This window comes from Eretmochelys imbricata, chromosome 6, assembly GCF_965152235.1.
Source record: "Eretmochelys imbricata isolate rEreImb1 chromosome 6, rEreImb1.hap1, whole genome shotgun sequence".
Lineage (NCBI taxonomy): Eukaryota > Metazoa > Chordata > Testudines > Cheloniidae > Eretmochelys > Eretmochelys imbricata.
Window position 1 is genome coordinate 28,914,503 of NC_135577.1, and position 26,963 is coordinate 28,941,465.

General features: G+C 40.7%; 1 protein-coding gene across 1 annotated transcript; it reads left to right on the forward strand.

Moving 5' to 3' along the window:
- Positions 1 to 1,243: 1,243 nt before the first annotated feature.
- SPTY2D1 (SPT2 chromatin protein domain containing 1) lies at positions 1,244 to 25,571 on the forward strand. The gene is made up of 6 exons (XM_077818300.1): positions 1,244 to 1,410; positions 13,742 to 13,856; positions 14,487 to 16,199; positions 17,261 to 17,420; positions 20,267 to 20,344; positions 21,688 to 25,571. The coding sequence occupies exons 1-6, from the start codon at positions 1,351 to 1,353 to the stop codon at positions 21,782 to 21,784; spliced, it is 2,223 nt and encodes a 740-aa protein (XP_077674426.1). The 5' UTR covers positions 1,244 to 1,350; the 3' UTR covers positions 21,785 to 25,571.
- Positions 25,572 to 26,963: the final 1,392 nt, after the last annotated feature.

Here is a 26,963-nt window from a genome sequence, read left to right on the forward strand (position 1 = left end):
GGCACAGCACCAGACGCTGAGTGCCCTTTTTCGTATCTTGATAGCCAAAGTGAAATTGCCTTACAGTCTTCATGGGAGTTCCTAATTTTTGCAGAACTGGGATTTTTATTGGGATTTTGTCCCAGTCATGAAGTTTGCAATTAGAGTTGGGCTACAGATTTTGCTCCTGTATGGAATTCTGAGTACTGTTAGGCTATCAAGTGTTTTAGGAGTCCAATTTATGTGTGTACAGGGGAGGAAGGAGAGGTTTGGAAGTATATGGCACACACTCTTTCCTGAAGTATATGTTTGCCCTTTTGAAGTTTTGTGATGCAGTATTGCCCAGTGCAAGCATTCAAAAGGCATGAATCAGCCCCCCTCCCTAAAATCATGAGAGCACCTTAAAATTATGAGAGTTTAAAAAGATAACAAAAATTGGGTTCTTTTCATTAACCGTCTGGCTTTTGAGTCTTTAGAGGTCGCATTTTCTCTGCAACCAGAGGAGCTAAAAATTACTTTTTTAAAAAATGAAAACTGAGAATCCATTACAATCACGATTCCAGGAACTGATGCTTTAAGAAAAACACCAAGTATCACAGAAGTCGCCATGAAACTGCAAGTTAGCAAGACTGGTGATGCCAGGCTGAGAAGGAAGTAGTTTGCAGCATGTTCTAGAACTTGTACCTGGAATTTAAATTTTTAATTAGTTTAGGAATATTTGGGCTTCTTGTGCAGCTCTGAATCCCGCCACCATCCCAGACTGCATCAGAGAGGGTGTAGAGGCCTGATTCTCTCCTCCCTGCATTTTTTTGAGAAGGGCGGGGAGCCGGTACCACTGATTCCCCAATTCCCTGCATCCTGGACAAGGGAGTGTAGCTCTGATACCCCTCCCTTGCATCCTAAGGGCAGGGGTGGGGAGGTGGGAAGACTGTTTAGCTGATTTCCACCTACCTGTACCCTGGTGGGTAACTCTTATTCCCCCACCCTCCCCGCTCCTTGTGGGGTGGAGCCAGAGCTCTGATCCCGTCCCCTCCCCGCACCTTAAGGGCGCAGCCTAAAGCCCTGATTCTGTCTCCCTGCAGCGGGGAAGGGGTGGAGCCGGTAGAACCCAAGTCACGTGTTGTTGATTACACGTGTCCCAGGCACGGGGGGAATGTGACGTTGTCCAGGAAGTGACGTATGAAGGTGCTGACGTATACGAGGTCATATAAGAAGTTGGCTCGGCGCAGCCGTCAGTGTAGAGGGGCCGGAAGTGGTCGGGAGGGGGGCGGGGCGGAGCGGAGGTGCAGCTGGAGTGAGGCCTCCTCAGCTGGGAGGTCTGGGGACCGTCTCGCCGCCGGAGCCGCAGAGCGGAGCCTGCCCCGGGCAGACATGGATTTCCGGGAGATCCTGATGGTGGCGTCTGAGCAGCAGGGGCTGAGCGCCGTGTCGGTGAGAGCCGGCCGGGCGGAGGGGGGGGGCTTTCGGGAGAGCTGGGGGGACCTGAGCTGGTCGGTGGGGCGAGTCGGGAGGGGGGCTGGGCTGGGTCGGGCCTTGGATGTCCCTGCCAGCCCGAGTCCGTTCCCGGGAGCCGCGCGGCGGGGGCCTTTCCAGCCACGGCGCTGTGGGAGCGGAGGGGGCTTGTCCCCCGCCTGCTCTGCCCAGCTGCCCGAAATGAGACGCTCCTTCAGGTGAAATTTGCGCAGGGAGCCGCAGTTACTGGGGTGCGGGTTGGATCCTCCTTTTCGCTGGCGTTTAAAATACAGTTGACGTTTATTTGCAACGTGGGACACCGATGCAGAAAGAAAGCCCGTGCGGGAGCAGCGCCCTTCCGAGGCAGCCCCGGAGAGCTTTTCTAGCTTGGATTGCTGTCAAATGAAGCCGGCAGCCGTGGCCGGTGGAGGACTGCAGTGTGCTGGGGTTAATTTCTTTCTCTTAAAACAAAATGAATGTCAGCCTTTGTTCGCTTTTACAACAAACGGAATAAAGTCAGTTTTATGTGGAATTAATGTAGATTTATGGATAAAATGAGCCAATTAATGGGTACAGGTGAAATCTGAAAGCAGGTAGGGGGCAAGTGGCCTGGTGGTAGTACTGTGTTAGATGGTTTGCATTCCCTTCTCCTGTCTCTGCTACCCTGGACTGGCAGGGGCTGAAATTACTTCTAACATAGTGTACCTGTTTGGAGAGGGCAAGGAACTTCTTTCTCCTTTTTCAGCAGTGATCACTCCAGCCAGCTAAGGAAATTTACTGGTGCTAAATACTGTAGTGGTCTTGTCCATTCTTCAGTCAGAGCTTTGGGGTTCTGTTTCCCTGGTAACATTTGATATCTTCACTTACCTTGGTGTAAATTTTGGGGTGGAGGCATTTGTTTTTGGTATTAGTGAGGAATCAGCAGTTGCAGGAAAAACAGAACCTTTAACTTTTGTCTTGACAGGTAATTCATTTGCCTGTATGTTGTATTCTATCTCTAACACTTGATCTGTTTGTGTCTTGTAGTAGTTAGATGTCTTACACCTTTAAAATTACATTGTCTACTCAGTTTTCTCCTGCCGTTTTAATGGAATACTTGTATTTGCTGCCTATCCTAAATAGTTGTATGTTGTTACGATGCATTGTTGAAACAGCTCTCATGTTCCATGTCAGAGGGTCTATACTATTCAAGGGCCCAGTCCTGCTTCTGTTGCTTTTAATAGGTGTTTAGCCATAGCCATTGTCTTCAAAGGAAGCCGGATCAGCAGGATTTACTTGCATGATTAACTTAATTGTAGAGTGAAAAAATGCATTTCAGGTTTACAGGAGTTGAGGCTTCCCTGTCTCCCTGCACTGATACAAGTGAAATTAGTGCAACTTCTGCTTGTAGGCAAGGCCATCTCTGTAGTGCGGAGGGGCTTAGGTAGGGTTGCTTTTCTCAGTGAGATGTGCAGGGGGAACTCTGCTGTGTGGCCTTTTAGGTGCAGCTGCTAAGGTTCATAGGAGAGGCTATTTCTTGTGGGCTTCTGAAGATAGACATCTAAGGCACCCCTGTTGACTTCAAATGTAAGGGACAATGTGGTTTAGTGGGGTCTAGCAGAATAATTCCAGGTTCTAGAATTTACACATGCTATTGTGAGTTCTTTGCAAACCTGCAGGACAGTTAAGAACAATTTGTTTTATTTTTTTCTTTTAGAAAACCTTAAGAAATTATGTGACAAGAATGTTGAAGTTGTACAACTAAGGACTCACACTATGGAAAGTCAATTAAGTTATGGTTTCATATGCTAGGTAACTCTCCCCCTTCTGTGTATTCTCTGCAATATCTTTAATGATCACATATGGTGTAAGCAATTTAATACATTTTTCTATAACCTTAGATCACAGTAATACAAGATGTTTGTGTATGCCTGAGTTTATGAAAGCCATTTGTATGAAAGGTATACAATAAACCATACTTACGCATCATACTTCATGCTAAATGTACCATACAGAGTCATTAGCAAAACTTCCTGGCATATAAAGGCCACAAATTCACAGCTACATTAGCTTTTTTCTTAGTAACTTATTCCCTGAATTTTACTCAAGGAAGGCTTATTTACTATAAATAAGTTTTTAGTATGTGAGTGTTAATGAAGACTTATAGGTCTTGGTCAGTAAAGGACAAAATGTTCCAGTTTATGACAATGGGAAAAAAAACAACAGGATGCTGTGCATACTCATCTGATTTGTAGAAAAGTGTATTTGAATTTTTTAGAACTAGTATGTGGTCTTTAACTTAGACCGTATTTTAGTGTATGCTCATTAGGGTCATAGATTCACTGTAGCCTTTTCCTGACTTCTGCTGCTTTAACCTTAATGTTCTTGCAACATAGTATTTTGAGTGGAATAAAGTCATTGGCAACAAGATTTTTAAAACTGGAAAACCAAAACAGGTTGCTTAATGTCCCTGAGGGAATGCAGAAGGGCTGGGTATTTGAGACTGTCAATTTAAGGGCACTGGAAAGCTTGCTCTGCAGTCTTTCCCATCTATGTATCATTCATTGGCTTCCAGACTTCAGAATCTGTCTGTGTTTCCCTACCAATCTCCTTCTTGTATTTGGAATATCGATTTGAGTGTCTTGCTGCAGTTTTCCCTTAAAATTATTGTATGCTTTCCCAATGGAATCTAGAGCAGGGATGGGCAAACTTTTTGGCCCGGGGGCGACATCGGGGTATGGAAATTGTATGGCGGGCCATGAGTGCTCATGAAATTGCGGGAGGGGGTGAGGGCTCCAGCTGGGGGTGCGGGCTCTGCAGTGGGGCCAAAAATGAGGAGTTCAGGGTTTAGGAGGGGGCTCCAGGTTGGGGGGTGTGGGGTGAGGGCTCTGGGGTGGGGCCGGGCCAGGGATGAGGGGTTTTGGGTGCAGAAGAGTGAGGGGGATCAGGGATGGGGCAGGGTGTTGAGGCACGGGGGGGTGAGGTCTCTAAGGTGGGGCTGGGGATGAGGGGCTTGGGGTACAAGAGGGGGCTCTGGGCTGGGATTGAGGGGTTCAGAGGGCAGGAGGAGGATCAGGGCTCTGGCAGGGGATTGGGGTACCAGGGGGGGGAACTCGGGCAGGCTCCAGGTGGTGCCTACCACAAGCAGCTCCCGGAAGCATGTCCCCCCTCCAGCTCCGAGGCGCTGCCAGGCAGCTCTGTGTGCTGCCCTGTCTGCAGGTGCCACCCCTGCAGGGAACTGCGGCCAATGGGAGCTGTGGGGGCAGTGCCTGTGGATGGGACGGTGTGCAGAGCTGCCTGGCCACACCTCTGCATACTACATAGAAGCTGGAGGGGGGGGTCATGCTGGCTGCTTCCTGGGAGCCGGGCGGAGCGGGGCAAGCCTCCGACCCAGCTCCCTGGCTGGAGCACAGGAGCAGGGCAAACCCCCGACACTGCTCCCTGGCAGGAGTTGAGGGCCGGATTAAATGGTTTGATGGGCCGGATGTGGCCCGCAGGCGTAGTTTGCCCACTTCTGATGAGAGCCTCTGAGTCCCAGACTTTTGAACTCTATGCAACAATTCAGAGAGGAGGGGCTGTAATTGGGTCTAGCATAGAGACAGCTTGGCTCCAATCTGGGCCATAAATTGTTGTTTTAAGAGGAGCAATTAAGGTGGAGTTGGAATGCTGAGGTTGGGTGGGCAGCCTGCCTTGAAACTGGAACAAAAACACTACTTTCTGGTTCATCAGCCAGAACATTTGATCAGTCATTCAACATCCTTTTCTGGATGCATAACTGGTATTGGTTCTACATATATGTTTGAATTTAAATGTGATTTTAGTAGAAAAGGTTTATAATTGCTTCATCCTATTAAGTTTCTAGGGAGTTGCCCTTTGCTAGAAGCCAAAGTGATGTTCTCTATCACTTTTTTATATAAAAGGTTATCTGTGTGAAAGTTCACTGAATTTGTCGTTATCAAAAGAAAAATATGTTTAGTTAAAAACAGTGATAGTATAACAAATTGCAAATCCTGTTTGCCCACTAATGGTGCTGCATGGCTGGTGATTAGGCAGTCATCAAAAGCTTCAGTGCCACAATAAGATTGCCAAAGAGAGTCATAGACTGAACATCCAGCCAGACTGTCTTAAGGACTTAGCTAAAGATAATTGGAGTGGTAAACTTGAGCTGCACGGAGGCTGTGTCCCTTTGGAATTTGCATTGATGATGGGGAATGATAGTATTGCATCATGTCCCAGTAAAATTGTAGATCTGTTCATTTCCCCATAGAAAACCAAGTTCAGAAATAATAAAAAATGTTGTAAGTAGTGGTTTAATTCGGAGAGTATTCCCATTACCTTACCATTACAAGGTAAGGGATATGTTGGATTTTTTTTTTTTTTTTTAAAGAAAACGCCTTGTAAAGTTATCAGTAAATACAACCATGAGTATATACACCTGGCTAATGAGCTTATTAGGCAGATGTTGCCAAAAGTTTCCATAAGAGCTGCAGAAAAGTGATATGCCCCTTGTGGTGCAGCTGCAAGCACATTTTTACCTGTCTTGTAGATATAATGCTGTACAGTGGTTTCAGTACTATATATTCAGTATTCTGCTCCAGCACAGGTTTCTAGTGTGACCTTAGGCAGGTCACTTAGGCCCAGATCCTCGAAAGTATTTAGGCGCTTAACTTCCATCTGTGCCAATGGAATTTAGGAACCTAAATACATTTCAGGATTTGGGCATTAGTACCTTGATTGTGCACCATATTAATCGATGGGAGTTTTACCATTGACTTCAGTGGGTGCAGGATTAAACTCTTGTCTCCATTTCCCCATTTGTGATAAATGGAGACTTCTCTACTTCACAGGGGTGTTCTTTGGCTTAATGGAGATCAAGTACTTTGAGATATTTGGATGGAAGGTACTACAAAAGTGCAAAATATTGAATATGCAAAATAAAATTACAAACATTTTAACACGCACTTTGAGAATAGTTACAACTAAAATCACCCCTTTATTTAGTTCTGTGCTCTGGCTGCTGCCAGGAACCTCTCATCAGTAACTGTAATGCTTTCACATAAGACAGTGCTTTTCAACCTTTTTTCGTTTGTGGACCTCTAAAAAATTTCAAATGGAGGTGTGGATCGCTTTGGAAATCTTAGACATAGTCTGTCAACCCCCAGGTTGAAAACCATTGTTCTCTGGTAATGAAAACTTTTCACAGACTCCTTAGAGATCCACTGACAAAGGAGATCTCTTCTACTTCTGATGAAGGGCCAATCCTTATTATAGAGAATTTATAAAACACAGCAATTAGAAACCTGAAAGAGAATAGCACTTAAATCTCGTGGAGGTCACTCAAAACTGAAACAACTTTCCTCCAGACCTGCACTAATTGAAGAGATGTTATTTTATGGTAAACCAGACTTAGGTATGTGGTAAGTGAGTAAATTGAACCGTGTGGACTAATGCTGATGGATCTAAATGGGTATAGTGCAAATTGAATGTTGAAGAAGTAGCCTCCGGCGGAATTTGCAGACACACGGCTGTCAGTAACATGGTTTATATTGCACCATTATAAAAGCCCCATCCCTATAAAATTTCTTTCTGTGGCTGAGAAGTAGCACCAATGCACGAACAGCTATGAACAGATCTAGCCAACAGAGCTTATAACCCAAAGTGTATCCTTGAAAAAGGCTATGAGCAGTTGAAGACTCAAAAGATCTACTGGTGCTCATTGGAATGTATATTACCTCCTCTAATGGGCAGTGGAAACTTTGGGCATGTCATTTCTGCATATGAAATATGAAGATTGGACATGATGAGTAAAAACATGACACACCTATCTGCAGTTATTCCACACATACATGGTTTCATGTAACTGCGTCCTACCTCATAAACCAGAGCCTAGATATACCATTCTATTAGACCAACTTCCATATGATAATGGGCAAGCCATAGGATGTGGTACAAAATGCTGGTCTGGACTGAAGGGGTGTTTTTTTTGTTTGTTTGTTTTTAAACTCTAAGCTTGATTTTCTTTCATAACTGAGCTCTAGGGTCCAGCAGAGTCTGTGACAAAAATGTGTATGTAGGGATCTGACTTTTAATTTTTTTGTATTAATCTCTTGCTATGTAAAAGACCAACACAATCAAGGGGAAATAACTATATGGAGGGAACAGTGAAACTTGCTATTGATAAATGTTGTCAAACGGATAGAGTAAGCAGGAAAATATTTTTTCTGTGATCATTTTTAGCTACCATAATAAGTTTTATGAAAATAACATGTATAAAATGTTCAGACTGATTATTTTTTTTTAGTTGTCCCTGTAAGCAAAGACATTCAAGACTCTGGTCAAGGAAATTTTCCAAATGAACATCAACTTCGAGGTTTTTGAATAGTTTACCTCAGTGGTTCTCAGCCCTGGGGGTACACACAGGTTTTCCAGGGAGTACATCAACTCATTTAGATCAGTGTTTTTTAAACTTTTTTTCTGGCCACCCAGTTGAAGAAAATTGCTGATGCCCGTGATCCAGCAGAGCTGGGAATGAGGGGTTTGAGGTGTGGGAAGGGGGCCCTGGGCTGGGGCAGGAGGTTGGGGTGTGGGAGGGGGATGAGGAGTTTGGGGCGCAGGAGGGGGTTCTAGGTTTGAGGGGGGGCTCAGGACTGTGGCAGGGGATTGGGGTGCAGTAGGGGGTCACCGCTCTGCCCTGGGGATGCAGGCTCTGGGATGGAGCCAGGAATGAGGGGTTTGGGATGCAGGAAGGTGCACCGGGTTTGCAGGGAGCTCAGGGCAGAGGATGGGGGCGTGGGCTTACCTCCAGCGGCTCCTGGTCAGTGGCGCAGCGGGGGTGCTAAGGCAGGCTTCCTGTCTGTCCAGTGACTGCACTGTGCTCTGGAAGCGGCCAGCAGCAGGTCCTTCTCCTGGGCAGGGGGGCTGCAGGGCTCTCCTTACCTCTTGCCCGCAGGCACTGCTCCCCCCCAGCTCCACTCCGATTGGCCAGTTCCCGGCCAGTGGGAGTGCGGAGCCGGTGCTTGGGGCGGAGGTAGTGCATGGAGTCCCTTGGGCACCCCGTCTCCTCCCCCACGCTTAGGAGCCGGATCTGCTGCTGGCTGCTTCCGGGGCACAGCGCAGTGTCGGAGCAGGTAGGGACTAGCCTGCCTTAGCTGGGCAGCTCCGCCAACCAGACTTTTAATAGCCTGGTCAGCAATGCTGACCAGAGCCACTGCGACCCAGTCCCTTCCGTTCTGCGATCCAGTTCTGGGTCTCAACCCACGGTTTGAAAACCACTGATCTAGATATTTGTCTAGTTTTACAACAGGCTACATAAAAAAAACACTAGCAAAGTCAGTACAAACTAAAATTTCATGCAGACAATGACTTGTTTATACTGCTCTGTATACTATACACTGAAATGTAAGTACAATATTTATATTCCAGTTGATTTATTTTATAATTATATGGTAAAAATTAGAAAGAGAGCAGTTTTTCAGTAATAGTATGCTGTCACTTTTGTATTTTTATTTCTGATTTTGTAAACAAGTAGATTTTAAGTGAGGTGAAACTTGGGAGTTCGCAAAACAAATCAGACTCCTGGAAGAGATACAGTAGTCTGGAAAGGTTGAGAGCCACTGGTTTACCTTATTGGTTTGAGTGGTGCTCAAATTGCTTTTGTTTTTTTCAGTTTTAAAAATTGTTTTTTAGCTATTCGAATTGTATTTTATCCTTCATGTTTTTTGAGATTATAGTTGAGAGATTACAACTATTTTTAAAAATTAATAAACTTGTGCTACTAACACCTTAAATTAATAACTAGGAGTAATTTTTGAATTTTTTCTCTCTTCTTCTACCTTGTTTATCTTTTGCATTTCATTCATCTTGTTCAGCCAAAATAGACTTTTTCTGGTTTCAGAATGCCATTGTTGAGTTGGAGACAGTGCAAGGGAATGGTTAAAAAGAAACAAACCATTCATTCTAATTTTTTCAAGTTATGAAACATTTCTATTAATATTGGATTTTGTAATAACTATACTAAAGCTAAATTTTCAGCCTGAACTACCTGACTCTTTAGTATGAGCACCAGAAGACCTGTCCCTGAATCAAGATCTTATAGTTTCTTTTGTAGAGAAAAGGTGCTATGTTACGAAGGAAATTTAAAACCAAAAAAAGTTTTGGCCATACATTAAGCAGCCATATTTATGAGCTGCAACTTTGACGCTTCTAGCTCCTGCTAGCCAAGGCATTTTAATATTTGCACCGAAATCACCCATATGGTAGTCTAACATTTATTACTTGTCATCCACCAGGTTAAGCCCAGTAGATCCCAGATCTTTAGCTTTTTAAATTAATCACTGGGTTTTTTCCAGCATAGAGAAAATTCTGCTGGTTTGATGGTCTAGTTGTAGCTCAGAATGCTATGTAGAGTGCTTAACTGTGGGACTCCAGTGCAGTCTCATTCATGGACAAACAAGGTCTGAAAACACTTAGTCCTCAAACAGCTCCTCCACTTCATTCTGGGGCACAGTAAGCTAATTTCAGAGGGATCCACATCCAGCTTGCTTGTGGCTGGTAGGGGTTGGTTGGCTGTGGGCAGAATTCAGGAAGGATGAGGTAAAAATGAGCATCCTCTGAGCATGGAGGAGGATGGTGGGGGAGCGAATATCTTCTACCAATAGAGCTCATTGATGGGATGAATAATTTTTCAATATTTTAAGGGGCACAGTGTACAATTGAGAACAGGCGCTTTGAATGCCCAGAGGATGAGCCTTGATAACGTATCTTATATTTTGTGAGAAAGCAAAGCCAATGTGGTACATTTTAGCAATATTTAGCCATGGAGCTGCTATCAGTTGCTACCCTGAGAGATAATCGGTGTTTACAGTTTGAGAAGCACACGGTTCCAGAATAGCTTGACCTGCTCTTTTCTAAAGGCTGTTTCTCCATTCCTTTGACAAACTTTCTGATAACTGTGTGAAACTTGATTGGTGTAAATGCTGCTTACTAGATTAAAAAGTAAAATGTTCATGCTTATCTTGTCTGTCATTCCAGGAAACTGATGTTGGAGTAGCTCACAGTTTAGACTAATCATTGAATGATGGTTCTGGAACAGCTTTGTGCTTCTGACCAACCATTCATTTTTTAAACAGAGCTAAACTTATAAACCTGTTCTGGTTATTCATTTAATGATGCTTACAAACAGTTTGAAGAAAATACTTTTTGGAACAGAACTAGTGATTCGTAACATGAGAAATACTGTAAATAATTTGAGCAGTGTTTTGTAGCTGCATCTTCAAGATCAGATAGAAATGACATTTAGAAAGCTTCCTTGACTGGGAAAGACTAATTATAAAAAATATTACTGTTTACTCTTGTTACAAGTTCACACACAAATGGTGTTGAGAGGGGTTGCTTGTAGAGCTGCTTATTCACCAGAAAGCAGTGTATTTTGTTGTATTATAATACAGTGCTCAAAAATGCTTCTCTAATGCTTAATTTCTTTATAAGCCTTTCTAATGTGATGGATCATTCTGCATTTCGCCCTGCTATATGTGAAGCATTTTTTTCCAAGAGGTCCTCCTGTACAAAACTCTTAAACAAAATTTCCTTTTTGTACATTCATTTTTTAAAATCAGTTGTAGAAATTGAATGATAAATTTTCAAATGTAAATTTTCTGTTGGTGAAATGTGTTATCAGCTTTAGGAATGAAATCATCCACAGAGCAAGACTATAACCCGGTAGTAGCAGTGCAGGGTTCTCTAAAGTGCTCACCAGGGTGCGTCCACCTTGTTCTGGAAGGATTGCCTCTAAGAACGAGAGGGTAGTTCAGTCTTTGTCTTTTCAGTTTTAGGTCTAACGTCTGAAACTGTCAACAGAAAGATCAGTCTTGATGATGTATAAATATCTGTCCAATAAGCAGTGGACTGAAGGTGCCAACTCATTTCCCATAGACCTCTGAAGAATTGTTATATGGCAATATTTTCACCCACTACAAACATGGGCTGGATTTCAACCAAAAACCCAGATGTGAAAAACTTCGTATCCCAATGCAGATCCCCTGAACTGTTTAGTTCCCCAGACAGTTTATTTTGTACCTAATAGCAAAGTTGAACAACTAACAAAACTGCTATTGGTGCCTTTCGAATGAACCCTGGAAATCTTTACTCTCTCTAGTTGTCCTTACTAATATGATTAGTCCCATGGATTTCAATTGCAAGTGCAAAGGATTGTTGTTTGTGTGAGTTAACTACTCAAAGGAGTAAGGGGTTTGCAAGAAGTCCTCAGATTGTGAAGATACGTTTTATGTGTAGACATATCTATCAGTAGATACATTCAGGTTCTGGAAAGCTCTTTAACTTGATGCTGAATGTCAAGTTTTGCTACTGAAATGAGATTGTGGTTTTTTTAGTTTTGCTTTAGCAATTTCAGGAATTACTAAAAGGCAACTCTTAAACAGCTGCTACAGGAGCCTTGCAGCTGGTGTTCTAAGAACCAGTTTTGGCTTAGTGCTTAGTAGAAATGATCTTCTGAACCTTGAAGCTTAGTATATACATATTTGTTTTAACACAAGCTTGTATTTTTATATAAAACACGCAAAGCATTTGTGTTGGTATGTGGCAGTCTTCATCAGAAATTAGAGCTGAAAAACTCCAGTTGGACATATACTTAAGTATGTGTAAAATTACACTGCTAACCAATTTTTCTACCTCCAAGGTATTTGGGCATAGATTTCTTTTTCCAGATGTTATCCAGTAAAATTATTTCTTAAATTAAGTGTCTTGGTCATGATGTTTGATGAATGAGACTAACCAGTGATGGTGTGTTTCAGCACACTACCAGCTGTAGGAATACTTATGGTTTCATATATGGCAGAATTTCAGCTCATTTCCCCAGGCAATTCTTTCAAATGGGGAGGAATCTCAAAATTTTAGAGCAATTTTGTTTCACCTAGCTGTCCAATTAGCTAAAGGCTTTTGCTTATTAGCAGAAAGGAAGATATACATGTTCTAAAATTACCTTCCTTTGGTTCTCCCAGCTGCTTTTGGATTTAACTAATTTCCTCTATTTACATTATCTTATCCATTGTCACCTTTGCTTCCTTCTCTAACCCTTTTTAGTTTGAAGCCTCTTTTGTATGAGGGAAGAAATTCCAGTAGTCGCCAATTCTCTCCTTTTTACTTCTTCCACTCCTTGAAAGTTCTGTGTGATAGTAACCACTTAAGTCAAAGGGCTTGACTGCTGTCATACTGGAACTGAAATAACTACATCAGTTTCACACCTTTAATTATGTCAGAGGAAATCTTTGTGTGGACACATATTTTGGATTAAGAGTATCCTATTTGGATGTAATGTAAATTGATTTTTTTTACCAAATTAAATTACATCCAAAGAAATTATGCTTAATCTGACATTAGGGTTCACACACAGATTTGCATCAAAAATAACTAATCATATAAAATAGAGCCAATGTAGTTATATTGATTCTAGTTTGAATGCAGGCAGACAAGGAAGGCTGGATGAAGCCTGTAAACTCTTCCCATCTGCAAAGGGGGGAGTCATGCAAGAGTGAGGTGTATTACCTCACTCTCCAGACAAAGGCTCGTGTGATGTTTGTGGTACTCCTTTCCCCTACTGGGCCGGGGAGTGTAGAGCTGCATTTGGGTCCATTCTAATGGCTGTTTCTACTAGACCACTGGTGTGGCTATTGCACACGTTTTCAATCTCCCCTCCTTTTCCTCTTCATCCCTTCTGATTCTCTTCTGTCCTCTCTTTGGGTCCATTTCCTCCTTTCTGGTTCCTTGTCCTTTTTATGCCCAGAATGGCTCCTTTGCTATGACTTTTGTACATAGGGCCTGTTCCTGTGCAATGCAGAGCCGCCTCATTTCTTGTTAAAGTCTGTTGCTTAATGAATATTGCCTTTCATTGTTAACCTATTTAAAGCCAGATAAATCCCTGTTACTGAGGCTTTGTCTACACTAGCACTTTTGTCAGCAAAACTTTTGTTGGTCAGGGGTCTGAAAAAACACACCCCTGACTGACATAAATTTCATCGACAAAAGCACCAGTGTGACCTGCGCGATGTTGGCAGGAGAGCGTCTGCTGCCGACATAGCTACCGCCGTTCATTGGGGTGGTTTAATTATGCCGGCAGAAGAGCTCTCTCCTGCTGGCATAGAGAGGCTGCACAGGAGACTTCACAGCTGCGCAGGTGCAGTGTACAGCTGTGCTGCTATAAAGTCCGTAGTGTAGATAGCCTAAACTTCTCATTGACTGTGATTTTCCCACTTAGTAAAAACAGCTATAAATATTAAGACCTTTGTTTTCTTCTGATCAATTTGCTTTCTCTTTGCAGAAAAGATACAGTTTGGCAGTAGGCCCTCCCAAAAAAGATCCAAAAGTCAAAGGTGTCCATTCTGCAGCAGTGCAAGCTTTTCTGAGACGGAAAGAAGAAGAAAATAGGGGAAAAGGTACCTGTTAAAGTTGTTCAGAGTATTCCCTACTGGAGAACAACTTCTTCAGTGACTCTGTTTGGGACATTTTTACCCTACTCCTTACGTGCCCTTGAATATTATTGTTATAGATCCCCACGCTTTGGAATGTCCTTTCATAATTCCTGCAGAGTCAGAACCACTGTAGAGCAGGGCTGCGCATGTTCTCCTTTGTGAATCCAAATGTTTGCTCAACAGCACTTCTGCACTCGTTGTCAAAGCAGCAAGAATGGACTAATAGCATGAACCAGGAGAGGGCACAAGGAATTTTTCTGAACTTTTGTACAGTTTTTAATATTGAAAAAACTGTATTTAACAGTGTCTGAAAGTGACAAAAAGCCAGGATTCCTGTCTTTACGTCAGAACATTGTGCCTTTAAAAATTAGGTACGCTAACCCCATCTGGATTAATTTTAAATCTTTTGGCTATAGACTTTATTCAGACTGTTGGTGTTTTTAAGTTGTGTGTATGTTCCCTATAGTTGTTGTTATGCAGACTGAACTGTAGCCATGTTCTTCATAATATTTACTTAACCCCTCTGGAATTCTTTATCTCCAGAAATTTAGATTAGACGTGACTGAAAAATCTTTTCCTGATATTCTTTTACAGAACTAGAGGCAAAAAGGAAGAAGGAGGAACTTCTAGCTAAGCGTATTGAACTGAAACATGACCGAAAAGCAAGAGCTATGGCTTCACGGACTAAGGACAACTTTTATGGCTATAATGGCATTCCTGTTGAAGAGAAGCCTAAAAAGAGGCAGACTTGTGAAAGTGTTGATCGATGCACAGATGCAGAATATATGACAGAAGATGAGGCAGAGCGATTTGAATACAGTCAGACTGAATCTGAGCATGAACCAGAAGAATATGAAGAGAAACCATCCAAAGCTGCAGTGAAACCAAAGGCACTTCCCAAAAGTGCTCCTACCCCTATGAACTTTGTAGATCTTCTGAGGCTCGCTGAAAAAAAACAGTATGAACCAGTAGAAATAAAAGTAGTGAAAAAGACAGAAGAAAGGCCAAGAACAGCAGAAGAATTGAGAGAGAGAGAATTTTTGGACCGGAAAAACAAAAAAGGGGAAACCCAAAAAGAGAAAAAAAAACCTGAAAAAGAGATTAAGAATGTAACTGCATCAAGTTCTTCAAATAAAGTGTTTTCTCATAAAGAGTTTATAAACGCAAAACTCAGTAAAAACTCAGTGGATAAACATTCCTCTTCAAAAGGCAGCTTCCCCTCTCAGTGTGGCGCTGATAAGAAATCCAGTGGGCCTGTGTTTAGCAACAAACATGCAAGGTCATCATCTTCCTCCAAATCCAGTCAAGTGGAAAAAGCAAAAGTTACACAAAATGGATCTTTAAAAAGGTCATCGAGTGGCATCCATAGTAAATCTTCAGTCAATGGAGTAGGAAAATTTGGGTCAAGCTCTCATACACCAAGCTCAAAAGCACCTGCTAATGGGGCTCAGAAACTACAGTCTGCTAAAGAACTTAGTCTGAAAAAATCTACTTCTGTCCATACAAAACTGGGTAGTGCAGCACCCCCTCAGCATGAAATTGTTAAAAATTCCAGCTCTGGGAGGCCGGGGATGGGCGGGACCGGGCGGCCGGGGAGCAGTGCAGGGATGGGCAGGCTGCCCAGCAGTGCAGGGACGGGTGGTCCTGGGTGGCCGGGGAGCAGTGCAGGAACGGGCAGGCCCGGGCAGCTGCCCAGCAGTGCAGGAACGGGCGGGCCCGGGCGGCCGGGGAGCAGTGCGGGAACGGGCGGGCCTGGGCGGCTGGGGAGCAGTGTGGGGATGGGCAGGCCGGGGAGCAGGGCGGGCACGGGCGGGCCCGGGCGGCCGGGGAGCAGTGCAGGCACAGGCGGGCACGGGCGGCCAGGGAGCAGTGCGGGATTAGGCAGGCCGGGGAGCAGTGCGGGAACAGGCGGGCCTGGGCGGCTGTCCAGCAATGCGGGAACAGGCGGGCCTGGGCGGCTGCCCAGCAATGCGGGAAAAGGCGGGCCAGGGCGGCCGGGGAGCAGTGTGGGGACGGGCAGGCCGGGGAGCAGCGCGGGGACGGGCGGGCCCGGGCAGCCGGGGAGCAATGCCGGGACGGGCGGGCCTGGGCGGCTGGGGAGCAGTGTGGGTACAGGACCTGGAAAATCAGTGAATTCAAGCATGGGACCTGGGCGACCAGGCAGTGGCTCAGTTGTACCTCCAAAACCTAAGTGCACTGTTGTATCAGAAACAATTTCATCTAAAAATCTAGTCTCCAGACCAAGTAATGCACAAATGAATGGAACGAGACCTCCTCCAGGGCATAGACCAGTGTTTCATCCACAAGGTATGCTGTTTTCAGCAAATAATGTTTTGTGTTATAAATAAGTTTCATGCATTACTTGTTCCACACTTCTGAGGTTGAAGTTGATCAGAATTGCAAGTGAGGTTGTAGATAGATTTTTCTAAGTGTATCTGATAGCCAGAATGGCATTCTGAAGAGTGCCACTAAATAGCAATATGACTTTTTCTCTCCCCTTGCTGCTCATTGCAATATTTCTTTCCTCTTCACCTGACACTTACACCCAAGAAAATAAGATCCTCAGATAGGTGAGGTCTTTTCCAGTGAAAAAGAACAAAATTAATAAATAGAAAGGAAGGAGAGAGGAGTCCAACTAGCCAAAAAAATGTAATTAGGTCTTTTCAGGTAACTTTTATAACCACAAGCTACTTTTTAAGGGTAGGTGGGTGAGTGGCCAAAGGGGAAAGAAATGAAGGATTCCTGAGGCCAGGTGTCATTTAAAATAGTGAAGAATTAATTAAATTTTAATAGTGCCTTCTGTTCAAAGATCTCAAAGTACTTCATAAACATTAGGCCCCACAACAAACCTGTGAAGTATGCTTAGTAAGTGTTGTCTGGATTTACTCCACCTTGTTGGCATGGGGAAGTGAAGTTTTAAAAAAAATCTTTGCAGTTGTAAATGAGATAGCACTTTTGCAAACCAGTGTATTTGAAATTCCATGGTTGAGCAAGTATGCAGGCATAAATTTACCTTTCGTTCTGGCAGTTCCTCTGGGATGCAGTTGACTGTAACGATGGGAAACTTGTCTTGTACATGTAGCTTAGAGGAAATATTTCCTCTTGCTGAGACTCTTGGAATGTCCAAATCAGTGGGGTTTTTTTAAAAACTCAATCTTGCAGCCCAGAGCTGCAAATTGTACCTCAAATAATAGATATATCTGCACAGAGTCCAGTGAAATCATTTATTTATCAAGAAGAAGAAGAGGGGAGAGAAGTAATGGGGAAAAGCATAAATAGAAAAATAATAAAAATCATTTCAGTAGTGAAGATTATTTTGTAACACATGAGTTACAGAAGTCGTAAATATTTTTACTCTTTCTCTTTAGGTCTTCCAAGGCCTTCTCTTCCACCTATAAGTTATAAAAGACAAATAGAAGATGATGAGGAATATGATTCTGAAATGGATGATTTCATTGATGATGAAGGGCAACCCCAGGAAGAAATATCAAAACATATTCGAGAAATATTTGGCTATGATCGGAATAAGTAAGAGAAATTAAGATGTAACAATATTTTCATGTCCTACATTAATTTTGTTTGACCAGCTCTTTTCTTCTGAAACTGTAAATTGTTAAACACTTAGTGTTGCACCCAACATAGGGGAATTCTTTATTAGACCTTGTTCTAACAGGCAAGAACTGATCACAGAACTAAAAATTAATGGTAGCTTAGTTACAAGTGATCATGACTTGATCACATTTATAATGTGCAAGCAGAAGAAAGTCCAACCAGTAGAGTGTGTGTGTGTGTGTATATATATATATATATACACTTATATCCATATATATACTTGATGCTTTAACAGAGCCAACTTTACAAAGCTGAAAACAATTATGAGCCAAATCAGCTGGAAGGAAGAATTTAATCAGAAAAAATGTGAATGATAATTGAGGATCATTTAAAAACATCTTACTAAATGCTCCAATGTCCACAATTCAACAACTGAGGTGGAAGGTCATGCTGGTTAAAAAAAACCAATCTGATTTAGAGGGGAAGTGAAGGCAACAATAAAAAAAAAAAATATAACAAATGGAAGAAAGGAGATGTTGACAGTGATGAATATAAATTGAAAGTTAGGAATTGTAGAAAATTGATAGGTTTCAGAGTAGCAGCCGTGTTAGTCTGTATTCGCAAAAAGAAAAGGAGTACTTGTGGCACCTTAGAGACTAACCAATTTATTTGAGCATAAGCTTTCGTGCATCTGATGAAGTGAGCTGTAGCTCATGAAAGCTTATGCTCAAATAAATTGGTTAGTCTCTAAGGTGCCACAAGTACTCCTTTTCTTTTTGAGAAAATTGATAATGGAAGTAAAAGGACACAAGGAAAAATCTATAGCCAGCAGAATTAAGGACAATAAGAAGGACTTTTAAAAATATGTTGGAAACAAAAAGAATCCCCTGACAATGTTATTGGTTTAATACTAGATGGAAATGGTAGAATTATCAATAATCAGAAAAGACAGAAGAGTTCAAAAAATATTCCTGTTCTGTATTTGGGGGTAAAACAGATGTTATAGTCTAATCACATAGTGATTACGTGCTTTCCATTCCACAAGTATTTTTGGAGAGTGTTAAACAGAAGCTACTAAAGTTAAACGTTATTAAATCAGCAGGTCCAGATAACTGCCATCCAAGACTTTAAAAAAGCTGGCTGAGGAGATCACTGGATTATTAATGTTGATTTTCAATAAGTCTTGGGGCTTTGGTGAAGGTCCGGAAGATGAGGAGAAAGTTGATGATGTGTCAAGTTTTAAAAAGGATAAGTGGGATGTCCTGGGTAATTATAGGCCTGGCAGCCTGATGTGGGTCCCAGGCAAGATAGCGGAGTGGCTGATATGGGTCTTGATTAATAAACACTTAAAGGAGGGTAATGTAATTAATGCAAATCAACACGGCTTTATGGCAAATAGAGTCTATCAAACTGGCTTGATATCTCTTTTTTTCATGAGATTACAAGTTTGGTTGATAAAAGTAATAGTTTTGCATAATATATTCAGACTTCTGTAAGGCGTTTGACGAAGTACTGCATGATGTTTTGATTAAAAACTAGAATGATATAAAATTTTGTGGTAATAGAACATAGATGACGAAATTATCAATTCTTCACGTTGCCGTATGTGATACCTGACAATATGTATTTCCAGCCCTGTGGTATTTAATGCCTTCTATGGAAGCCTGTAAGTCTCTCTTCTAAATAGTTATGCTATATTCAACATTATAGTATCTTGTTGCCTAAGGGTAAAGCTCTGTAACTAGCTCTTCAGTTTGTGTTAACTGTTCTGTCAGATGGTCAAACCTCTGATATATTTGTTGCATAGAGCAATAAACATATGTACACACTGACCAAGAAATGAAACCTTTTATTTTCCTCGTTTCGTACTCTGCCTCCTTTCTTAAGGTATATTTTTAAACATAATGATATTTCAAAAACCTCAGTTTTTCTTGATAAAACAATATTTTCTTTGGCACAGTGTGGCAACCCTAATAGAGTTGCCATGTAAGCATAACCCACCATATGAATTAATTAGTTTGAATAGTATCAGGCGAACACTTTTGACCTGAAGATTTGTGAAGCAGAAGTATTATCCTCTTCTGCTTGCAATTGTTCTTCCACAGCTGTCTTACCAATCAGTGTGGCTGTCATTAAAATATCATGACTATTCAACCACAAGAGGTGAACCCCCTCAAACTGTTGAATTGTGTGAAGGAGGAAGCAGTTGCCTACTTGGTTTCTACTTGACTTCCATTTGTCTTTTTTTGGTGGATGAGAAGGAAGGTGGGCAACTAAACAGTACAAAGTCCTAGGTAAGAAAAAGAGCAAAACTATTCAAATAAGAGACTAAAAAAACCTGGCATACTGTCAAGTGCTTTTCTTTTACTATGTTGGTCTTGTGGCTCAAAGACTAAATCATATGGATACGTTTGTTAGTTTTTAATGAAGAATACTAGGAAGGATTTCAGTCTTTTCCATATTATGCTGTTACGGACACCTGGACCTTCAACAGCAGGTCTGATATAGTTAGCACTGCAACAGAAACTAAATGGAATGGGCCATGTCAAGTGTCAGATGTGCTGCATAGGACAGGACACGCTTTCTGTAATTCACTATTGAACATGGGTTAACAAATACTCGATTAAGTAAGTTAAAGTATGTTTATTATTCAGTGGGTTAAAACTTGATTTTAATTTTTGGAGAAATGTAATTGGGTATATATCAGGCTAATCTTTTTAAAAAAACATGCCTATTCATAATTCAGCCATATATATTAGTATTGACTAGCTCTAATTTTTGTTTCTCATTATATTGGATTAAATATAAGTATTTGCTTTCAGATATAAAGATGAAAGTGATTATGCCTTACGTTACATGGAGAGCAGCTGGAAAGAGCAACAGAAAGAGGAAGCCAGGAGGTATGAATTAGATTTAAGTTTTGGTAGCAAGAATTTTCTTCTCCTTACTACTGTACTAGAATCTTTAAGTCATGCAGCTGAGTTAAAATGGACATTTGTCGGGTGAAATCTGGTCCTAAATATAAGCTTTGTGAAAACAGGCTTACATACAACTTAAGGCCAAATATCTTCCCTAAGTGTCTTATAATTCCAGTCAAAAAACGTTAACAAACCTTGTGGTTTATCACTTAAATATTGTAGAATTTTGCTAATTCTTGAGAGCTGGAAAAAGGAATTGACCAGTAAATGCATATATAAACAGTGTCCAGACACAGAAATGCAAGTATAGTAATAATAAAATAGTGAAAAATAAAGCAGATTTTTGAATTTCAGTCATGCATATCTGGGGCCTCTCTTCAATGGCAATATGACACAGACCAACAGTCTGTAGTAGATTTTTATTTTCTGCATGGTTTGAAGAGGAATGTGGTGCAGTTATAAAATCTACTCAGTGTTTTACCCCAGCTACTGAGTACCAGGACTCAAATATAGAGACATTTACAGAAGTTTCCTGTTTCCATTATTGGGCCTTTACATTGTCCTTTAAAAGGTGTGTTATGTATTGCATACTTGCAGCTTCTCACCCCAAGGTTGGCCAGTAGGTCTTGATTGCTTCCCCAGGTACAGCTACTTGAGCTGTAGCTCACGAAAGCTTATGCTCAAATAAATTGGTTAGTCTCTAAGGTGCCACAAGTACTCCTTTTCTTTTTGCGAATACAGATTAACACAGCTGTTACTCTGAAATCTTCTCACAAAGTTAGTCAGCCTGCAATATGGAGTTATGGGGACCAACTGTCCAATCAATTACTTGAATGCTACACAGCAGTTGCTGTTCACCAGGTTGTGTGATTGGGACCCTGAAATGAGGGTTTTTCAGTGTTGATCACCTGGCTCCCTGTTTAATTGAAAAACCTGTTTTTGAAGGTTTTAGATGCTCCCCTTAAAAGTCTAAGGAAAGAGTGGTATTAATTGTAAAGCACCTGCGCAAAATATCTTTCTCTCTACCGCAAAATGCTTTTAACCAAATATCCTAGGCTTGTTGTGCATCCTTGAAGTGGAGAGAGATCTTTGTAACCCAACAAACCTAAACTTCTGGGTACCTTGCAGCTTTCATTTAAAAAGAAAAATAATGTCTTAAGCCAAACTTCAAATATTTGAATACTTGGTGTATTTATTACTTTAATTTAAACTCTAAATTTGGGTTAGTTACTTTTTCTACATGAAAAGGAGAGCAGGAGTTGTACACGTTAATGTCTCCTGGGTATAGTAGTGTAAAGGATTTGATATCTTCTCTTATTTGGCAGTTTGAGACTTGGTGTCCAAGAGGACCTAGAAGAGCTGAGACGTGAAGAGGAGGAATTGAAACGTAAGAGGCAGGCAAAGAAGCTGAGGACACGTTAACTGATTTATAGTGGTTTTGTTCTGTTTTTCTACTATCCTGGTCACCCCTTTGCCTCCATATTTCAGCTCCTCATATAGTACAACTTTAGTTTTTATTTGCTTATTGGTGAGCAAGAAAATATGTAAAGGGAGGAAAGGGCATAGAAAAACAAGGCTTTAGTTTGACCCTAAAATATTTATTTTTAATACTTGCCAGGGTTAATTTTTTACAAAAAGAAACTAATGCAGATTTTTGGAATAAAAGCTATTAATTAGTTTCCATTGACTAAATTAGTTCAAAATGCCAGCAGAAATATTGACTAACTATGCACTGGCTTGCAAGATTTATGTGGGCCCATACACCAGTAAATCAGACTTGCATTCTTCATTTGACATGTGGAAAAAAAAGAAGATGAATGCCATTTATGTTCCTTAGTTATTTTTGAGAGAGAAAAGTACTGCTTTGTGTCTTAAATCTCCTGAGTTAGGATCCCTCAAAATATTGAAATATCATCTTCTGTTCAAAATAGCTTGGTTGTAAATTTCAGCCATTGTTTAAAGCAATAAAATGATGTTTTTCTGATTTGAGAACCTTGTGTCTTAACAAAAATAGTAATTAAACAGAAGAACCTTCGATTTCTAAAAAAATGCTTGTCTTTCATTATACCTTGCATTTACCAGTGTGACCAAGATTACACTGGCGTTTTTTATGTCTGGAATGCCCTTGCCAACCGATTTCAGTAAAACACAAATAATAAACCTTTTTCCTGGAAAATAGGAATTTGCAGCGTTTGTATATAACTAGTGCTTTTTGGCTCAAGCAAATGCTAAGGAATTTTTTTCTGCCCTGTAAATTTTAAAATTGGTTTTTACAGTTTCATCTGTTTTTACATATTGAGTGTACAGTACACTTTTATGTTTTTTCTTGCATTAAAAATCAGGTTTTTAAAATATGAAGCAGTTATTTATGCAAGCAATTCCAAAGTCTGGAAGAGTACATGAGAATTAAGTTGTGTGAAATACAGAATTTTCAGATTTTTTTTATGATCAAGCCAAGATGCATTTGCAATTCCTCTGTGATATCAAATAACTTTGCAGTTGTCATCCTGAATTTAACTAGTGAATACTTCTGATTTAATTTTAGCGAACCAAAAATTCAAATGTAATGAGTATCAAGAGAGTTCTGCCCTCTATTTTGATGCCCATATTGCACCTTTATGTCAAACTATGCACTACAAAGATAAGTTTCCTCTCAGAAAATAAGCATGTAAACAATACGCACAGGGTTCATCTAAATCTGCAGCGATTGCACTCTGGGTTCACAGCCCTAATCTAATGATGCATTACTTTTTATCCCCCCATGCTACCACAGTGAGTGGTCTCATCAAAAAGCCTGGATCACTGCTCTACTCTGCTTCAAGCATTAGCTCTCCGTTAGTAGGACTTCTACCATTCGATACTGAAACTGTTGCTAACCTCTAATGCTAGAAGCATTTGGCAAAGTGTTACAAGGTTATTGGGGGTAAATGGAAGAGACTGGCCAAGGAATAAGGAAGAGGTGGGGGAAGAGAAATTGCATGCAAAATGAGTAGATACACAAGGAAGGAGGGAACTTAGCCTCTCAGAGAGCATTTCATGTCATTGCTGCCTCCAGAAACACCAATTCTGGCATCAAAGTGGAAGGACCAATATTGGCAGCAGGTGACCTGACTTGTAAGGAAAAAGGGGGCATTGTCCCTATTATAAACTGTTTTGGCAGTGGTGTAGCATTCCATCTTTTCAATACATTGCTAAAATGAATGAACCCTTTGAATGGTTGTTACAGGTTTGTGTAGTAGTAATTGACAGATACCCAAATGAAGGTAATTACCAGTGCGCCTCTGTATTTTTTTAAAAACTGTGTATATTGAATAACATAAAAATTGGTCCATCTCTATTGTACCTGCTCAATATACATATATATATATTTGAGATGATGCAAGATACTGTAACCTGATTGGTTGATTATTTACATGTCATTGTATGTTTGCTCTGCTTAATGGGACCAACTGAATTGTTTGCTGTAGTTTCTAGAATTATCCACTCAAGACAATGACTGAATGTTGGGACTATGACCAAGTTGCTGTTCATTTTTTTAAACTGAATTGAACCTCTAGGTCTTTGTCAGCCCAAATTATATATTAGCCCCAAACAATAATCTGAAATGTTGAAAAAAACTTCGGAAATGAAAAACGTATTCACTGTTTGATCCACTGACATTTTCAAAAGTGTATATTAGAAAATGACACTCCTAAAATATTCAGTTTAGAGCTAAATCTGCATTTCAGATAAAAATAGACGAAATAAAGCCCTGATTATCCTTTTTTTACTTATGTACTTGGCAGAGATATGCTGTAATTAACCACTATTACAAGATTAGTTCAACTCTTTAATCTTGAAAGCACTGTGTTGTCATTTGTCTTATACAATATAACTGGAATATCATCTCCATTGCCAACCTTCCTCAAACACAGTACACCTTGTGCTGTATTTGTTTCCTCATAAAATAATAATTAAATTTTTTTTGATATTTCATATAGAAATTTAATTCATCTTTGCAGTCAGGAAATACTTTCTCATAGCTAGTATGGGTTACTAATGATTTTTCAAACTTTGTACAGGTTACTATATTTTAATTAACATGTCTTTGTACATCTACTGCATTCTTACTGCTTGTAAATCAGCTAGGAAAGTACTAAAAAAATATTTTATATCCAAAAGTCTGTTTACTCTCTACCAGATAGTTAATTTTATTTTGTTAATGTCGTCAATATCTGATGACTCTTCAAAAGACTTTCAAGTAAAAAACAAACAACAAAAAAACACTGCCTATTCCTGTTTATAAGGATTACATGTTAAGCCAGTGACGTTCATCGTAATTAAACGTTTGGGGTTTTTTTTGGTTTTTAGATTTTTAATTCAGTGTTTGAAGATGTGCCTTTTTTTTTTTTTTTTACTAAATTGGGTGTAAAAAATCTATTCATGAATGTAGGAGTATAAAAAAGTAAAGGTTAGTCTGTTTCTGCTATCACGGATGACAGATCCTTTCAACTTGATAGTCTGAAATTATTAGTTTTCATAAAACCCTTCCAGGTCAGGCTTCAACTGCACAGTCACAGTAGCTATTTCTTTACCTGTATTACTAAAAGAAATTAAAGGCACTTTGTATTCAACTTTTTGAAAATGTTTTGTATTCACAATTCAGCTGTGCTTACACATCACAGCACTGTCCGGAGGTCAGGGTGGTGCATATCACAGGAAGCCTTAGTGTGCAATTCTGTCCTGTGCTTTAAAGTAGAAATCTTTCAAAGTATATGAAATCTCCTCACTGGAGTCTGGAATTATTTTTGTGTAAACCCCAAAATTGTGCAGGAAAACTTTTTTTTTCATTTTGAAACTTAATTAGTATCTGAAGCATATTTCCCAATACAGCAGGAGACCAAAACAGAGAGAGAAAATATATGGAGAGAGACTGGTGTTTAAATTGTGATGAATATACTTGATTTTTATTTATTCTGGTGAGTGTGATGCAATATTGAATTGTCAGTGTGTAATTGAATGCTTTCTGTTTTAGCCTCTGATTTTCTTTGGGGGTTTCATTTGTGCACAGTGTCTTTTTACACAATGTGACAAATCAGGTAAAAACTTACATAGCTTAACTGTTTTCTGGGTGCTGGCAAGAAAGTGTATACTTTTGCACATGCAGAGTGCAGATAAGTTTTGCATATGTATATAATAAATTACAGGTATTAAACATTTTATTTATATTTGTCATTGGTTTGCGTTAATTTATATAAGATTTATACAATTTTTTTTCCTCCTAGACTCCTTACAGGATACTAGGTGAGCCCCAGTTGTCCTGAAGGGGAAGAAAAAAGTGATCACAAGTGCTCATATAGCCAACCTCAATGTATGAAAATCTAGCAGGGCAACTCAGCCATTCAGAAAAGCAAATTTTGAGATTGCACCGTGACAGGCCATCCCTCCACTCAGTGCTGACTCCATCCGTATGCCCAACATATTTATAATGAGACTTTTTGCCTCGTTTTGCTGACAAGAATGGGGCCCACAGGGGGAATTTTAGGAACAGTGTGCCATGCACAGTTTCAGGTCTGATTATGACAAACTTTTTGTCCTGTTACTGACCAGCTTCTGAAATAGAAAAGATTTGGAGCCTGTTTCTCCATTGCCTCATCCCTCATGGTTGTTCTCTTCTATGAAAATTGGGTGTAAATCAGTACCATTCTGATTTGGTAGCAATTTGCATTCCTTGCATGAGGGTAAATGAATACACAGGATGCAAGGTAGTGGAAATCAGGTCATCTGCTTCCCTTTTTTGGGAGAACAGAATGGGTTAGTGCTTTTGGGGTACACTTAGAAGCAGAAACTTATTCCAGGGGCGATCATATTTTAATATTAATACCTTGTTTTGCTTTGAAGCTGTGGTTTTTCCAGGTTTTGTTTCCTTTTCTGCCGCTTAACTACAACTTAATTTATTTAAAATAATTTGTCAGATTTCTTGATCACTAGATTCTTGGATACACTGAGCATATTACATTGTAATTTTGTCTTTATGCAGGATGTAATTAGTTTCCTAGGGTAAATGGGCCTATTAATGTCAAGCCTTCCCTACGCTGTAGCTCACGAAAGCTCATGCTCAAATAAATTGGTTAGTCTCTAAGGTGCCACAAGTACTCCTTTTCTTTTGGCTTTTTATGGCTACAGTCAGCGGCTTTCCCCAGAACAGATCTGGTTCTTAGGTTGCCTTTGGAAACTTCATTCACAGTTCTCTGCACTGGTGTCAGCTGAACTGTTTCCATCCTCTCCCAGCTCCTCCCCTCCCCCCCCCCCCCCCCCCCAGCATTTCCTCCAGATTGGTAAATTTTTCAGGTTAGCCCATGCATAGCCCATGCATTTCAGGTGCTGTTTGTGCTCAACTCCTCCATTTTCCTCTTTTGGTGAAAAGCAGGCCACTAGCACTTATTTCCCCCTTCTGATGGACTTGTCCTTTGGATTAAGTTTGTTGAAGGCTGCCCTGTTGCTTGCTATGGTGCTGGTGAATGGTTCAGCAGACTTGGCTCCATGTGCAGTGAGACTGGTAGCCAAGTTCATTTCAAAATGTTCTGCATACTTGCATGTTCGTGGCAGACTGATATTGTAG